This window comes from Triturus cristatus, chromosome 4_1, assembly GCF_964204655.1.
Source record: "Triturus cristatus chromosome 4_1, aTriCri1.1, whole genome shotgun sequence".
NCBI classification, from domain to species: Eukaryota; Metazoa; Chordata; class Amphibia; order Caudata; family Salamandridae; genus Triturus; species Triturus cristatus.
This window is the reverse complement of record NC_140585.1, coordinates 1,277,007,174-1,277,025,534: the sequence shown is the minus strand read 5'-3', so window position 1 is coordinate 1,277,025,534 and position 18,361 is coordinate 1,277,007,174. Positions and strand designations below refer to the sequence as shown.

Below are 18,361 nucleotides of genomic sequence, written 5' to 3'. Positions count from 1 at the left end.
TTTGCCAAAAGTCCAGCAATAAAGTTAAATGAATTGAATAGGGCTCTGTTCCGAGGAACGGTATCAGATGTAGAGAAGGTTGTTGATGAAATTCAGTTTTGTTACTTTGGTCCTGAACAAAACAGTGCAGAGAAGGACACAGTAAATGAGGAAGAAGTGGAAGAGAATGTAGAACCCTCTGTAAGTAACACATTTAATGATCACATAACAAAATTTGCAATAATCTCTAATGAAAGACCAAATTTTACTTGTATTTGTTGCCGCAGAACTCATTATAGAAAACAAACTAGGAATGTTGATCTCTACAGAAAGAGTGAAAATGAAGATAATTATAAGTGGAAGGATTTTGCCACATATATATTTCTTGAAAATTGTTTTGATTTGGGTGAAGATCAGCGTATTTGTAAATACTGTTACAACAAGTTAGAGGAAAATAGAATGCCGACCAGAGCTGTACATAATAATTTAGAATTGGATGCTATTCCTGCTGAACTTTCTGAATTAAATACATATGAGTCTATACTCATTCAATGTGTTCATCCGTTCCAGACCATAGTACGTATGGAGCCCAAAACTGGTAAATTACCTCCTTCAGATTTACTGAGAGGTTTAAAAGGTAGAGTGGTGTATTTGCCCTTGGATTTGAAAAAAAATATGGAAACTATTGATGCGGATACTTTGGAAACTGAACCATTAATTATTCTGGTTAATGGTGTACCTACAAAGAATAAGAAGATTTGGCAGGAGCTGGTAGATGTGCGGAAAGTACAAAGAGCAAATTTGTATTTGAAAAGGAATAACAAATGGTATGAATCAATTTATATAGAAGAAGAAGAAGAAGAAGATTTACAAGAAGACACAGAAACACCAACTGGACAAATTGAAAAAGTGGACAAGTCAAAGGAAGAAGAAATTTATGAACATTTTAGCATACATCCTCTTCATTCAAAAGAAGTTATGGGAGACAATATTGATCTCTTTCAGATGAAGAAAGCAAAAGGAACTCCCGTGAGTGTATGGGAGGAGAGCTTGGAAGCTTGGAAAAGGAGGACGATACGATGAACGTCCGGAACAGATTCCAGCTTCTGAGTATCGGACTACAAGACTATATGCTGAAGATCCCAGATTTCGACAAAGTATTCCTTATTTGTTCCATCTTTTATTTGAAAGCGACTTGTCTGCACTGTCTTATGCAGTAAATCACATTTTAAAAAGTGGAGTACATTTACAAAATGTGTCTGCTAAGGATTTTATGGAGAAAGTGCAGCACCGAGATGATCATTTGGAAACACAACTGATCAATCTGATGGCTTGTCAGCATGGGACAAATGAATATTGGTACCGACGCCATGGTGAATTAAAATGCATGTTACGGAATTTAGGAACACCAACATGGTTCGTTACACTAAGCTGTGTCGAGTACGCTTGGGATGATTTACTGGATTTTCTACGAGAGGCAAATTCAAACATTAAAAACATCGAATACAAGACAGCAGGAGAACTGTGCTCATTGGATCCGGTTAATGTTTGCAGATATTTCAATCATAGATTTGAGGCTATGATGTCCTTCATCTGCAATAAAAAAAATCCACCTCTAGGAGAAGTAGTAGATTTCTTTTGGAGAAAAGAGTACCAGGCAAGAGGTGCTCCTCATATTCATATGCTGTTGTGGATCAAGGATGCCCCAAAGTTTGGAACAGATACTGATGAAGCAGTGTTATCTTACATTGAAGAATATGCAACATGTGCTATACCAAAAAGCACAGAAGAGAAAAAGTTAAAGGAGCAAGTTTTACGTTTCCAAAGTCATCGGTGTGGAAAATACTGTCGACGGAAATACAAGAGCAAAGATAAATACTACACTAAATGTCGATTTGGATTTCCTAGACCTGTTCTTTCAAATGGAAGAGTAAACAGTTTTATGTCAGCTGTGAGACATACTATCACAAGAAAATCACCTAAGAATACCTACAACCTTAAAAGAAAAGAAGAATCAAAAAATATAAATGACTACAACCCAGTCATTTTATCCATGTGGAACGCTAACATGGATATAGAGTATGTAGCTGACAATTCTATTGCTGTTGCTCGATATGTAACGTCTTACATTACGGAATCAGAAAAAACAGAATTGAAGGAAATGTGGGAAGAGATTACTCACGAGAAGACTGTCAGTAAGAAGCTGTACAGTTTCAGTTTGAAGATGTTATCGCATCGAGAAATTGGATCCTACGAATGTTCAGATAGGTTATCTTCTGCAAGTCTCTACTCGAAGTCAAGAAGAATAATTTGGGCAAGTTTAGGCCTTGCAGCAATGAGAAATCGGGTACTAAAATCTGTTGGAGAAATTGAATATTTGGCCGAGAATGACCCAGAAAGTACAGATATTTTGAAATCAAACATGTTGGACACATATTATCCCAAGAGAAGTCAACATCTGGAGAACATGTGTCTCTATGAAGTGCTGCAGAACTACATTTATTCACGGAAAGCCGCAGAAGACATCAACAATGGAAAATATAAAGTCATTGGTGAGGAAGGATGTTTGGTGAAGCAAACAAAAGGAAGTTTGATAAATCACAGGAAGCTGAGTTGCGACACTACTGACAAGAAGGAATTTTACTACTTGGCTCTTTTACAGTTGTTTAAACCATGGCGTACAGAGGATGAACTACTGGGAGAATTTCAAAGCTATGAAGATTCTTTTAATGCTTGCAAAGACAGCATACAATGCAGTACATTCTCAAGTTATCTGCAAATGTTAAATGAAGAAATTGAACAGGAAACTACAATTGCAGCAGAAATAGCTAGAGACAGTTCTCAGGACAGCCAAAGTTCAGAAACACTCAGTCAAGATCCCCTAGGACAACCAATCGTTGAAAATGAAGCATCAATAGCCATGAATGAAGTGGAAACGGCTATGAATCAAGCTCAAGAAGAATTTATAGACTTACAAAATTTGGAAAGACAACTGAACGAAGAGCAGCAACAAATTTATGAAGAGATCAGAAACAAAATTGATCACGGATTTCTACATGAAAAAAAAAGAGTGCTCATGCACATCATTTCATCCAATCAGGATGTATGTAAGCGGACAAGCTGGAACTGGAAAAAGTTTCCTAATTAAAGTCATCAGAAGCTACCTACAGCAAAAAACGGATTCTACTTGGTCTTGTGTGGTTACTGCTCCAACTGGGTTAGCAGCATATAACATAAAAGGAATCACTTTACATCGTTTGCTAATGTTACCAGTGGAGCATGAGAACAAAATACAATACAACAAGCTAACTGGAGAAGCATCCTTGGAAGTTTCAAGAGTATTGAAGAAGATGCAAGTTCTCATTATTGATGAGGTGAGCATGGTTTCAAACTTAATGCTTGCCTTTGTGCATTTAAGAATGCAGCAAATTCTGAAGACAGACTATGACATGTTATTTGGTGGAAAACACGTCATAGTTTTTGGAGATCTTTTGCAACTTACTCCAGTTAAAGGACAGCCAGTGTTTAATACTGTCACACATGAAGACACGAAGAAGTCATTGGGAAGCATCGGAAATACAAATATTTGGTCCTTCTTTGAGTACAAGGAACTTACTACTAATATGAGGCAAGCAAGCGATGAAGAATATGGAAGTATTCTGAAAGATATCAGAATTGGACTACTCACAGAAGTTGGCAAAAAAGCATTACAGAGTCGGCTGCTACATAATTTATTTCCAAAGGAAGAAATAGTTGCAGAGAAGATATACAAGAACATTGCAGAAAACAAAAGTGTCATCTGCTTAATGCCAACTCTACGTGAATGCTCAATATTCAATGAGGAGCTTTTGAAATTGGAAAAGGAAGAGATCAGGAAATTAGAAGCAGTGGACAAAATTGAGGATGGAAGAATTACTGTCACAGTAACAGGCACACTGAAAAATAAATTGGATTCACTAGAGAAGAACATTTCCAAAACAGCTGGATTAGAAAAAAATCTATATGTTTGCTTGAACTGTAGAGTATTTTTAAGGAGAAATTTGGATGTTGAAAAAGGTTTAGTTAATGGAGCTATGGGAAGAGTTGTGGGTTTTATTAATTATCAGAAAAAAGATGGAATTGAATGTTTAAAAATTAAATTTGATCAGATAGAAGAAGTTAAAGACATTTGTCGTTGTACAGTTCGTTTCATGCTTGTGAAAGACTTATATGTACGTAGGAAGCAGTTTCCGTTTTCGCTAGCATATGCTGTAACTATTCACAAGTCTCAAGGATTGACTGTAGATTGTGCATTTGTGAACATTGGTTCAACTGTGTTCAAAGAAGGTATGGCATATGTTGCTTTGTCACGAGTGAAAACATTATCAGGTTTATTCATGATAGACTTTGATGACTCAAAAGTTAGTGCAGATACAAATTGTGTAAAGGAGTATAATAGATTAAGAAGAAGCTATGCTCCTCATTTAGGTCAGTATCCTGTGTTGGAGAAACGTGTAGTTTCTCGTAAAAGGAGAAATGAGAATATCTGTGATGAAGATGTAGAGAGGAGGAAAAAAAAGAGGAGTGATGTAATTGCAAGCAAAAAGAATAAGGAAAATGAAGAACAGGTTGTAGGATGTCATTTTGAAAATAGCTCTGGTGTCAACTGCTACGCAAATGTAGTGCTGAATGTTGCATTTTATCTGGAAAGTTTGCAAGAGCAGATAATAGTAAATCAGGGAAAAAGATTCTGTTCTGAGTTGAGTCTCCTTTTTCAAAAGCTGAGTAATGATAAAACTCAAATAGAAAGTGCTACTGAAATTAGAAAACTTTTAGATGTATGTTCAGGACGAACACAGTTTTCTCAAAATGAACAGCAAGATGCACACGAATTTTTGATGTTTTTTCTTCAGGTACTGGAAGAAGAAGAAGTTGCAATTGATAATTTATTTGGTCTCTCTTATAAATGGGAACATAGTTGTGAAAACTGTTATAATATATGTGGCTCTAATGTTGATAATGAAAGGTTTATTTTTTTGACATTGCCAGAGACTAAAACAGTGACTTTTGCTAAATTAGTTAAAGATGCTAATCATAGCATGCAATGCGGTGAGTGTCAATCTGACATGTTTTCAACATTAATTTTAAAGGAATACGGACAGTATGTAATTTTAATGATGCAACGATGTAGAGCTGATGGTTCAAAATTGGATACTTTAATAAAGAAGTTTACAGGACAGCAATTATCAATTTCAGGAAAAACTTTTGTAACTGTTGCAATAATTTTCCATGAAGGACCTACTGTTACTTCTGGACATTACACAGTTTATCTTAAATGTGAAAAAGGCTGGACACTGTGTAATGATTCCCAATTGGTTTTTAAGCAACGTTTGCCTTTTGATTTAGCAAATTCCTATCTAATCTTCCTGAAACCTAAATTTTAGAGAGACTTGGCAAGATCTGGACAAAACAATTTTACCATTTTATTGGATTACCATTGGAATTTTCAAAAATAAAGATTTTTTAAATTATCATTTGGCATAATGGAAAGATAACCAATTGTAATGTGGACTTTTTTTAATTTTTAATGAAACTTTCGAAAACCAAAAATTTAGAGAAAATCGGTAACATCTACACAATTTAAATTTTGGAATGTTATTGGATTGCCATTGGAAATTTTTTCAAAAAAGATTTTTTAAATTACTATTTGGCCATGTGGAAAGGTAAACAATTCTATTGTGGACTTAATAAATTATTAATAAATATTTCGGGAACCAATATGTTACAGAGAATCGGTGAGATCTGTACAAATAAAACTTTAGAATTTTATTGGATTACCATTGGAAATTTAATCAAAAAAGAATTTTAAAATTACTATTTGGCCTAAAGGAAATGGAACCAGATGTAATGTGGAGTTATTTGAGATATAATATTGTGATTATACTTCTGAAACAAAAATATCAGACGGTATTTTAAAGAAATAAGTATTGATATTAGATGATATTTTTTTAGAATATTATACATTTCTATAATGTTAAGTTTAAGTAAAAAGAGATTGTGGGCTTTTTTAATACAATCTTTGAGATTGTTATTTTTTTTTGCCCGCTGTAAAATGATGAATGCAATTGCTTTCACAATTTATAGTGAAATGCAATATATTCTGAAAACAGCAAAAATAAGGCAAAAATATTTTTTGATAAATATGTAAATATGTGTACTGTATTATAAAATGTTTTAAAAATATTAATACTTTTTTCTTTTTTTTTTAGATTGATATAGAAAATTTACGAAAACTAGAACCATTTTAAAAGCAATTTTTTTAAAAAACAAATGAATAAATATTTTTTTGAGTGGGTATGGTAAGTCAATAATAATAATTGTAGTCTCTCAAGGACCTTGTAATGTGATAATTGATTTTTAGTGTTTTTTTAAAAAAAAAATAATAATTACGCGCACCGTACGCGTACGGTAAAAAAAAAAAAAAAAAGTTTTTAAAAACATATATAAAAAAAAGATGAAAGATAAGGTTGGCTCTTAAAAGAGCCGTTGTGTTCATGCAGGGACAGAGGAAAGAAAGATTGGGAAAATTAGTCTCTGCGACAAGTGTGCTGATCTATTTTGAGGTTCACTAGGGAAACACTGGTCTCCCTATGACAAATTAGATCATGACAAGAGGCGCATCGAATATCAACCCTCAGAAATCGAGGGTTAATTTCCAGAGGGCCAGCAAAAGGAGATGCTCCCCCCACAGATGAAGGGCTCACCTGACCTGCAGAAGAAGGACTCAGCCCTGCAGATGATGGTCCAGGCTGAGCTGCTGTGGATGTGCTTGGTTGACTTACTGAAGGGTTACCTCCAGTAAGTCGAGCATGTGTCCTTTTGTGTACATCCTTGAGGTGCCTCATCATGGTATGATTCCCAAAGGAATACTTCCTGTCAGGATTACCTCTTGAAAGTACACGCTGACACAGCTTACAAGTAACTAAGGGTGCATTTACCTTTTGCTGGCCTTCAGGAAAAGTAAAATAATCCCATACATAAGAGGTCTTTTGTTTCCTCGCTCTCTGCCTCAAGGTAGTGCTGCTAGTGCTAGCCTCACTCTCAGAAGGGCTCTGCTGTTCTGCCATCGTATCACAAAGACAACCCAGCTCCTTCTCCTAAGAGATCACAAGCAGAAATGAGGGGAATGGGTGTGGTTTAGGAGAGTTCTAGAACTGAAAGTAGTTTCAACCAATCAAAAGTTGTGTTTCATGATCACATGACCTACCGTACGCTTACGGTACGCTTACGGCAAAAGTACGCATGCGCGTAAAAAAGACACGCGCTTGCGCGCATGCGCTTAACAGTCACTCCCCGACACTTCCGCGTAACGTGCGCGTGTAGCGTACACGCGTACACGTCCCGCGCAGAGTACGCGTGGCTACGCAAATTGCGTTAATATACGCAAACAGCGTAGATAAATTACGGACGTTGCGTAAACCATACGCTTACCGTAAGCTTACGGTACGCGTACTAAAAAAAAGGAAAAAATGTACTGCAAATAAATTTTAGATGATTATTTTATAAAATATATTAAAAAAAACATATTAAAGAATTTAAAAAATTTAACCATAGTCTTTATAAAAGGATAGAAAATTAAAATAAAAATATGTTTAAAAAATAGAAGAAAATAAAAAAATTAGCATTTAAAAAACCTTGCAAATTCACTGAAAAAACCATGGGTTTCACACACGTTATAGTTAGGAATTAGCATTTAAAAAACCTTGCAAATTCACTGAAAAAACCATGGGTTTCACACACGTTATAGTTAGGAATTAGCATTTAAAAAACCTTAGAAATTCAATGAAAAAACCAAAGGTTTCACACATGTTATAGTTAGCTGGACATTTCACTCGTAAAAAACCAATGAAATTCCCCCGTTATAGTTAGTTCAGCTAACTATAACTCGCGCACCCGCAATGCACTGCTGATGACGTCACATATTACATCACTCATGACATGGTCAGTGACATCACTCATGACATCACTGATGACATCTCAAATGACATCACTGATGACATCACTGATGACATCATCCTTGTGATAGAGTGGCAGACCTCCTATCACCCTAATATAACCTTTGATACACACATTCAAAAATAGAAATTAAAATTTTAAAAACAATGGACATACCAATACCAGTTACAACAACCTATACAGTAATTCTAAGATCCAAATACACATCCACTCATTCACCAACAGTCCTATACAGTCACTCATACATGTACTCACTCATCATATGTACTCATACACCTATACATCCTGTTACACAATGCCACTCATCCATAGAGGTACTCACACACATAGTCACTCATGCTAATAAAGAATCAAACATACATTTACTTGCATATACAGTTATACACACACCACCACACTTACTTCTACAGAAACTTACACACACTTAGTCTTTTAAACAATCACTTATAGAAACACATACTTATTCATACAGGAACTCTTCCAATCTCTCACTCTCACATATACTCACTTATATACACCAATAGTCACATATACTAGTTTAAAACATATGTAGTTACTCATAGAGACACTATTGAGACAGTCATTCACTCACTAACACACCCATACACACACTCATCCACCCATAGAGTCCTGCACACATGCTGTCTTCAATACATACAAAGAGTGAGTCATTCATTCATGCACCTATGCACTACGTAATACCCCCCACCGAACCATACAGACATCAGACACTGATACTCAAAAAACCAACTAATAACCTATATAGACACTCATGTAGCTACTCACCAACCCATGCAGCCACTTATACACAAAGTGAGAGACTGATACAGATATTTACATATTTAAACATTACTCACTAAGCCATGTATTCACTAAGATACACTTAATCCGTCAGTTATAGAATCAATTTTTCAAAAACAATTCATCCATTTAGACACTTATATACCCATTTATTCTTCCATCGACCTTGAGATATACATATATAAAACATATGTAATTTTCAGAAAAACACACATTCTCTGGATGATGTCATCAGTGATGTCATCAGTGATGTCATTTGAGATGTCATCAGTGATGTCATGAGTGATGTCACTGACCATGTCATGAGTGATGTAATATGTGACGTCATCAGCAGTGCATTGCGGGTGCGCGAGTTATAGTTAGCTGAACTAACTATAACGGGGGAATTTCATTGTTTTTTTACGAGTGAAATGTCCAGCTAACTATAACATGTGTGAAACCTTTGGTTTTTTCATTGAATTTCTAAGGTTTTTTAAATGCTAATTCCTAACTATAACGTGTGTGAAACCCATGGTTTTTTCAGTGAATATATATATATATATATATATATATATATATATATATATATACACACACACATATATATATATATATATATATATATATATATATATATATATATATATATATATATATGCAAACAAAAACTCTTGCACATTCCCAGCATGAGAGTCAAGCTCTCCAAACGAGAGTAGTTTCAAACTCCTTTATTCAAGCAGGTAAACCAGCTGCATGTCAGCATGCATAACGCGTTTCAATCCCAAATGGATCTTAATCATATGCAAATTCAAGGGGCAGGTGTTTGGGAAACTCAAATACCTTGCTAAGTCAGACAGAGAGGAAGGACTTCAGTACAAGTGCTTTTTCCTTTTTGTGAATTACACAAGCAATGAATACGTGCAACCCACTGTTTTTTTCATATTTAAGAAATCAAAATACATCAGTCCAAATCCATACTCTATTAAATATATTTGCAATTGCACTCTTTTTTATAATGTTCGAGTTGGAAAGTCCATGATCACAATTTCGTTTCTTATCATTACTACAATGTCCATAATGCTTTGCACCTGCGATTTGAAATCACTCCATCCTTCCCCCAAGTCCAAAGTATTTGTTTGGCAGATTTAACACACACAAACCCACAGAAATTCAGCAGTTATAGTTATCTCAATTAACTATATCTCATGCCCTAAAGTAACTATAGCTCGAGCCCTCACCATCACTGCTAAATACCCCAAATATTACATCACCCATGAAATCTTCTATAAAATCATAGATAATATCACTGCAACATTTGCAGTGAAATTATTGATGAGAAAACTGTGCATTGTGGGGGCACGAGTTATTATTGCTTAAGATTACTATAACTGCTGAATTTCTATGGTTTTCTGTGTATAAAATCTGAATCTAACTATAACATCCCTGTAACCTTTGGTTTTTTCGGTGACTATATGTGTAAATATATATATATATATATATATATATCACAAGGTAGGTCTCCAATTTAAGCAGACACGAGGGACACAGCGGAGCAAGGTACGGCAGCTTTTAATGAACTGTGTGGCATGATGCTTTTCGGTGAATACCTTTATCAAATGCCGGTAGTTTCACATGAAACTGCTGTAAAGTCTTTTATATAGTCCCGCCTCTCCTGCAAGTGAAGAGGGCTCACCTGTCTCACATTGGTCCCAGAGCCGTCGTTGTCGTTCTAGGTACAGACTCCAACTCCCACAATGCAGCTTAATGTACAACCGCAAAGTGGAATTCTTGCAGCTTTGATAGTATGTGCTTGCTGTGAGTTGAATTCTGAATGCGAGCATAATGAGCACAAATTCACAGCGCAGATCTCATGAAAGCTGCCTCCAATGCCCCTACTTCCAGCCGCACTTCACCAAACAATGCAGGGAGCTGGAGACGACGGTAGCAGTCACCACGTCATTCCATGCAGTGATGGACTGTATTTACCAGCAGTTCCTCAGCCTTCTTGGGTCGGGTGGCGGTCCTCGGCTTCCGATACCTCGGAACATAAAGACACAAGAGAGTTGCCACTGATGCCGAAGACACTTAACGGAAGGGTCCCCCTGCGCGCCACTGGCTAACGCACTTCACATCACAAGGTTGGTCTCCTCCAGTTTAAGCAGACACGAGGGGCACAGCGGAGCAAGGTACGCCAGCTTTTAATGAACTGTGTGGCATGATGCGTTTCGGTGAATACCTTCATCAAATGCCGATAGTTTCAGATGTAACTGCTGTAAAGTCTTTTATATAGTCCCGCCTCTCCTGCAAGTGAAGAGGGCTCACCTGTCTCACATTATTTCCAGAGCCGTAGTTTTCGTTCTAGGTACAGACTCCAACTCTCACAATGCAGCTTAATGTACAACCGCAAAGTGGAATTCTTGCAGCTTTGATAGTATGTGCTTGCTGTGAGTTGACTTCTGAATTCAAGCATAATGAGGAAAAATTTACAGCGCAGATCTTATGAAAGCTGCCTCCCATGCCCCTAAATCCAGCCGCACTTCACCAAACAATGCAAAGAACTGGAGACGACGGTAGCAGTGACCACGTCACTCCATGCAGTGATGGACTGTATTTACCAGCAGTTCCTCAGCCTTCTTGGGTCGGGTGGCGGTCCTCGGCTTCAGATACCTCGGAACATAAAGACACAAGAGAGTTGCCAGTGATGCCGAAGACACTTAACGGAAGGGTCCCCCTGCGCGCCACTGGCTAACGCATTTCACATCACAAGGTAGGTCTCCTCCAATTTAAGCAGACATATATATATTTAATGAGTAGTTAAACGATTTTTAAAATAAATGAAATAATATATTAACAACTTTGAAAAAATAATTAACTAACATATATAACCAGAACATATCCATATGCCAATTTTAAAATAAAAATTAATGTAGAAAATAGTTTTAATAAATATGAAATAAATGTATGCATACAGATTTAGAAAATATTTAACAATTATTTTCAAAATGACATTTAACACTACTCAAAATAACTTGAGGACATGGGGATGCAAAATGTAGCTTTCTGAGCCCCTCTCTGGCCTTTGCTATTGTGGCAGAGAATTTGGGCTACCCCAGAGCTGCCATTATGGAGCAGCTCTAGAAGATATTATCAAGGCTGACAGATACCACAACATTCCCTGGCTGTATTTAATTAAAGAGTTACTGACCACTGGGGGTGGTTGATCTTTGGTTCCGACCATTGGTTCATAAAATTCCAACTAAAGATCTACTTAAAAACACTACTGGACTGTTATGTTATACAGAGAGTAACAGACATTTGGCAGTACTAAGTTAGCTGGGAAATTCTTGGACCTTAAGTTCACTTATGTCCTTCAGCAGTATTTGGACCTCACACAACTCTATTGGCTAGGAAATTGTATCATCAGTTTAGTTTATGAAGGGATAACAAAAAATAAACATAAAGTACTCCAAGACGAATATGTATCATTGAAAAATATATTTATCCTATATATAGATGAGGTAGTTCAATTCCAGTCCAACGACATTCATCAATTCCAGATAATAGAGAAGCATTTTGTGTTGAAAATATCTGATCTGCCAGGCAGGATGAAGAGCTCTAGCTGAGAAGGTACAAGACGATTAAATGCCATCCAGATAAATCGAGCAGTTCAAGAAGGGAGTAGATGAAGCATAATAGTAATGTAAGATTTAATGAAGTGATGCGAATTTGATGCAGACGTAAGGGAAATAACATAGTGATGTCGATGGAGAGGTATGACAGAGGAAGTGCTATAAATATGTTGGAATGTTATACAGGAAGTGATGAAGGTTTAAGAACACATTACAGCAAGGTATTTCTAAAGCTGCAATATAGACTGGAAAGTAAAGTAAGATGGTGTTGCTAAATTCTACCTAGTCTATTCCGGGGTGTTAAAATAAGATGCACGAACAATTAAGGTATTCAGGTATCCAAAAGATAAAAGAAAAAAAAATAGTATGATCGGAAAGAATATTTTTATGAATGACATCTCCTCCTCTGAGTATTTTGTCAATAATAATATTGAAATATTTTTTAGGAAATCATCATCTTTGTTTACTTTTCACAAATGCTTTATTGATCATTACATTTATTGCTGCGAAATTATTTGTTTAACGTTTATAAACCATCGTTACAATTGATCTCTTACACTAACTCGTCACCTTTGAACAATAACCAATGACTGAATTTTTGCGTGTTTGGACCAGACAGCTGATGGACGTCATTTCTCTTTCCACATCTCATTTAAGGTTGAGCTGATTCATTACATCTTCGGGCAGCAGAAGTTCAGGAACTCAACGACTGCAAACCTGGAGCGGTTCATTCGACGGTTCAATGAGGTGCAGTACTGGGTCGCTACTGAGATATGCCTGTGTCACGAGATGGCGAAGAGAGCGCAGCTGCTGAAAAAATTCATCAAACTTGCTGCTCAGTATGTAATAAAACATTTTATGTACCGAATATTATCCAAAATTATACGATAATGCCAAAGTAAACGATCAGTTCTATAAATATTACACTAAATGTAGTCAAAGTATGCTTATAAGCTGTGGTATGCCAGTGCAGGAGCCCCCTGCACATCAGAGCCACAAAGGATTTTACACATTGTCTTAGCCTCTTTGGTTCTTAGATCACTCACTTTAAAACGTTTTTAATGTTGGTGATGGTCAGGTATTGTTTTAATTTTTAAGATAGCATTTTTTATTATTATAGTAACTCTGAACGAGGTAATGGGTGAATTAGCAACTAGTCAATATTCTTTCCTCGATCCATTAAATTCCAAGCTACAGTCTTTCCACGGTGAGTTACAAACTAGTCTACCACTCTTGCATTCATTTGCAGGCGCAAATGGGGTGTGAGGTAGCTTGCCTTCTGGGATATGAAGATGCTTGCTCCTGGTCGACCTCCATAACTGTTAGGTCCCTGTTGAGTGAGAGGGGACCTACTGCTAAAATTGCAAAGGCTGATCAACTCCAGACATTAGCATTTGAGAGATTGTTGAAAAGTCCCCTCAGCAAATGCAGGTCTTCTTAGTAAATTTCAGACAAGATGTGCAAAAATAGTAGTTAATGATATCTGACGGTCCGATATGCTGGCCTTGAAACTCAGAGACACGTTTGCAAATCCTGGCATTGACACATGTTTAAAAGGTGATTTGTTATTAATCTGCTTCACGTAGTAAACATAGACCATGTAAACTAAGTGCACATTGGAATGTCTAGTATTGTCCCCCATAAGCACACTCTCTCATCACTTTGGGCCTCATTTATGAAAAGTGTTGCATCGCTGGTTGAAAACAGCGATGCAACAGTTTTCAGTGCGCCTTCCTTGAGACACCATGATAAATATGACGCAGTGTGAAGCATTTCTTACGCTTCTGCAGCATCTCAAAAAAAGTGACACAATGGCAGCATAAGGCCTCATAAATAAGGGCCTTAGTTTTTTGTTTTCTTTTATCATTCTGATCATACATGCCACTGTGATCCAGTGGTTGCAGGTGAGGCCCACCAGCCCTCATTTTTGGTGACCTGAACTTAGTTTACTTCAACAAACGTTTATCCAGAGCAAGAGAGAAAAAAAGACAAGGGGTTAAGGAGGAGGAAGAGACAGGCAGAAAAATAGTGTCAAAGGGAGAAGCAGGAATAAAAAAGAACCGTGAGATTGAGATAAAGAGGTAGGGACATTTTTTGTGATGGATTAAAGAGGGATGAATGAAATGAAATTAGGATTTCTAAAGTGCACTACTACCTGTGGGTGTCTAGGAGCTGACTTTCAAGGGGAAAGGGGTAGAGAAACACAGACATCAGTGAGGCAACAGAGAAATGGAGGAGCGTACTAAGCTAATCATTAAAAAGCCAGGTTTTAAGTGCTTTACGAAAGGTAAGCAGATCATTCGAGGTTTTGAGAGTAAGCGGCATCGTATTCCAGAGTTTGGCAGTTCCTCCCCAGGTACCTCTTTTAAACTTGGGAACAACCAGATTAGCCTGGGAGGCATATCCTAGGTTTCTGGCAGGGATATAACGAAGGAAGAGTTGCCTAATACAAGCTGGACACTCAGAATGGAGGGCATTGAAGGCTATGCACAGGGATTTGAACATAACCCTTTTTTTGACCTGGAGTAAGGGGAGAAACTTGGACACCGACTGATGTTTTGGGATCCCTAAAATCAGCCTGGCTGCTGCATTCCTGACCATTTGCAGTTTGTCCAAGGCCTTCTTGTGGGCATTCAAGAAGAGCCCATTGCAGTAGTCGATTCTAGAAAAGAATAGTGTGGTAATAACTGCTTTACGTAGGTCCACAGGTATAAAAGGGAGGACCTTCCTAAGAGATTTGAAAATGAAAAAACAAGACGAGGTGATGGCATTGGCATGACCCACAAAGGTGAGTTTTTCGTCAAACTGAACTCCCAAATTTTTCGCCTTTAGCACAGGAGTGGGGAGTGCACCCATTTCTTGAGGCCACCAACTAGGGGACCAAAATGATGGTTTATTACCAAAAAGCAGTACCTCAGTTTTATCTGAGTTCAACTTCAAACAGTTGTTAGACATCCAACTCCCAATCTGTAGCATACAGTTGCGGAAGCATTTAGCTGTGTTATCAGCGTTCCCTTTGACTGACACCATAATTTGGGTGTCGTCAGCGTAGGAGACAACCGAGAAGCCAAGGCCTTTGATCAGTGAAACCAGAGGTCCAACATACAGATTAAAAAGGGTGGGACTCAACGACGAGCCTTGTGGTATGCCACAGCAAAGGGTGAAAGAAGTGGATCTGTGACCGTTACATTCCACGTACTACTTTCTGTCAGTGAGAAATGAACTGAGGAGCTTAAGAGCAATGCCTCCAACACCTTTCTGGAATAACCGGTTGGTAAGGTGTTGAAGGCTGACAGTATTGAACGCAGCCGAGAGATCTAGCAAAATTAGGGCAGCATTCCCTCCTTTGTCTAAAGTTGTTCTGACATATTCTGCAGCTGTGATCAAAGCTGTCTCAGTGCTATGTTGGCTTCTAAAGCCAAACTGAGAAGAATCCAGTAAATCGTGTTCCTGGATATAAAGAGAGAGCTCGGTGTTTATAGCTTTTCCTATCAGCTTGGCTGGAAAGGGAAGTCGAGATATTGGCCTGTAGTTGTTGGGATGTCAGCCTCCAGATTGGTTTTTTTTAGGACAGGAAGAATTGGGAAGGTATCACCACATCTGTCTTTATGATTGTCGCTTTCCTACTAGCCTCTCCTGTTTTGGGGCCATTATACACGGCTGCCTGAGGGTTGTCAATCGAGCACAGCCCCCCAGAGCCAGCACTTGAGGTTGACACATGAGGTACAATCAAGAGTACGCAGCATTGGCATTCAGCACTCCGACCTTTGATAGTGCCAGCTGCAGGCTTCTGAACAAAACTTAGGGCCCCATCACTAAAAAAAAAAATTAAACCCTGAAAGAAAGGTGCACACTTGAGATACTCTGACATAAAGGTTACCTATAATGTGTAATGCGCTCGTGAAAAGGAGGACCAAGCAACAGCATATTTTTAACATTCCTCACATTTTCAACATATAAACAGCTGTTCATTATCAATTACCTAAGGAAATACTGCCCTTAACATTTATACCCATCATTCCAAGGTTTCTCATTGATCCATGCGAGGAGACATAGGGCCAGATTACGATGTCCGTCAGAGATGCCTCTGACCGACATCTCTGCGGATAGTGAACCAACTGACCTCAGGTCGTTGGTCCTGACCGCATTATTTGGATGTGACCACACACAGGGGCTTATTACGATGTCAGGTGGAAAGCCTCCGCCCGACACCGTCTCGGAATGAGGACCGACCGACTTGCGGTCGACGGTTCCAACTGACAGATTACGATGTGACCTAACATGGTTTGGTTGGATTGCCATTGTTTCCTGTGGCATCCCATGTTATGCCTGAGAACCGGTCGTAACACATACTCCTTTAGGGAAATGGGGTGTTTTCAGGAAACCCTGCACCCTGTGGCAGGCACCCCATGGTGCCTGCCACAGGGTAATGGGTTTTTACAGGGGGGTCCCTTAGGCACCTCCTCGGCCATCAACCGTATGCTGCGGGGCCAAGCGGGCCCTGCCAGGGGCCCCAAAGACACTTTCCGACAGCCTTTCCATGTCGGACAGGCCGACGTGGATATAGTGCATGGAGTTGATGGATCACAAACACAGGTGTTCCCGAGATAAGAGGCATCGAGATTTTGTAGCTAAAAAAAACAAAGTTTGGATATCACAGTACTCACTGCTTTATGCTGTAATTTTGCCACAATCAGAGTTACACTATGTGTGCGCAGTCGTGACGTGCCGTGTGCCTGATTCTACCGGGCCCAAATAGTCTGACCCATAAAGGTAAGCTGGTTGCTGTGATGAATTCCTGGCTCAACCTTGGTTGCTTGCCACAAGCAGAAAGGCCATCCTTGAAATGACATATTTTCTATCTGTGAAATAATTATCCAAGCTACAATACAGTTAAGAAATAGATGAACTGAAAAGGGCCTAACTGTGGGCCTGATTTATGGTTCATTAACATGTACTCTGCCCGTCAGGGTCATGGAGGACGTTAAGACCGCCATCCTAATGGACAGAGGACCACCATTTTTAGAGAGGAACTGACGTCATAGAGGGATCTCTGATAGTACCAAATGTTTGGTGAATGGCTGATCTCGGTTTTAAAAGTTATCCACCAAACGTTTTGTATTTCAAAAATGAACTGCCAAAGCGAGAGCTGGTTTGTGAAAAAGAAATAACTAATGATCCCATACCCGGGTGTGTTTTTCCCTGTGTGAGTGGGGTTATTAGTCTTATTTTCAGTTCAGCAACTCCAGATTTTCCCAGGCAGTGACTGTCAGATAAAAAGGAAATCAGACAGTCAGCCCTTAGTAGGACAGACTTGGTAATGTTCTTACTCTGACGGCCAGCACTCTCTCAGGCCGTCGGAGTTAGCTTTCTGTCTAAAGAACCAACCGGGGTACCGCCAACGGAAAGCTGATGGTTCACCCAAATCTAAATGGCAAGGACAGCCTGTGAGTTTGCAGGACAAGGTACTCCATCACTTTTGCGACCCCTGTCTGCCAAACTCTAAATAAGGCACCAAGGGCCAGATGTACGACCTGCCAAATAGCGCCTCGCAAATTGCATCACATTTGCAACTCACAATTTGCGAGGCGCCATTTGGAACGTACAACAGTGTGTTTAACACTGTTTGCAATTCCTAATGGGGTCGCAAATTGCGAGGCTCATGAATATTAATGAGCCTTTCTCAATTCACGAGCCCATTGGGAATGACAAGCCCTCCCAGGGATGGTGGCCTGCTGGGCTCAGCAGACCACCATGGCTGGGACTGCTGTTAAATAAAGCAGCTTTTTTTCTTTTAAATGCAGCCCATTTTCTTTAAAGGAAAACAGGAACAATTAAAAATAAAAAAAAACCTGCCCATAAAAATAATATTGCATGTATTTGCAAAGTGGAAGGGGTCCCCTGGGGACCCCTTTCCATTTGCTCATGTATTACCACCTACTTGAAGTAGATGGTAATTTGCGAGTGTTTTGTGACTG

The 18,361-nt window shown here is 38.5% G+C and overlaps 1 protein-coding gene across 1 annotated transcript in view; it reads left to right on the top strand.

Annotated features, from left to right (window-relative positions):
- Positions 1 to 18,361, top strand: part of RAPGEF3 (Rap guanine nucleotide exchange factor 3) — an 870,850-nt gene that overhangs the window by 776,737 nt on the left and 75,752 nt on the right. The window contains exon 21 of the mRNA XM_085654789.1: positions 13,041 to 13,222. Within this exon, the coding sequence (XP_085510915.1) occupies positions 13,041 to 13,222 (182 nt within the window). The remainder of the gene's footprint in view (positions 1 to 13,040; positions 13,223 to 18,361) is intronic.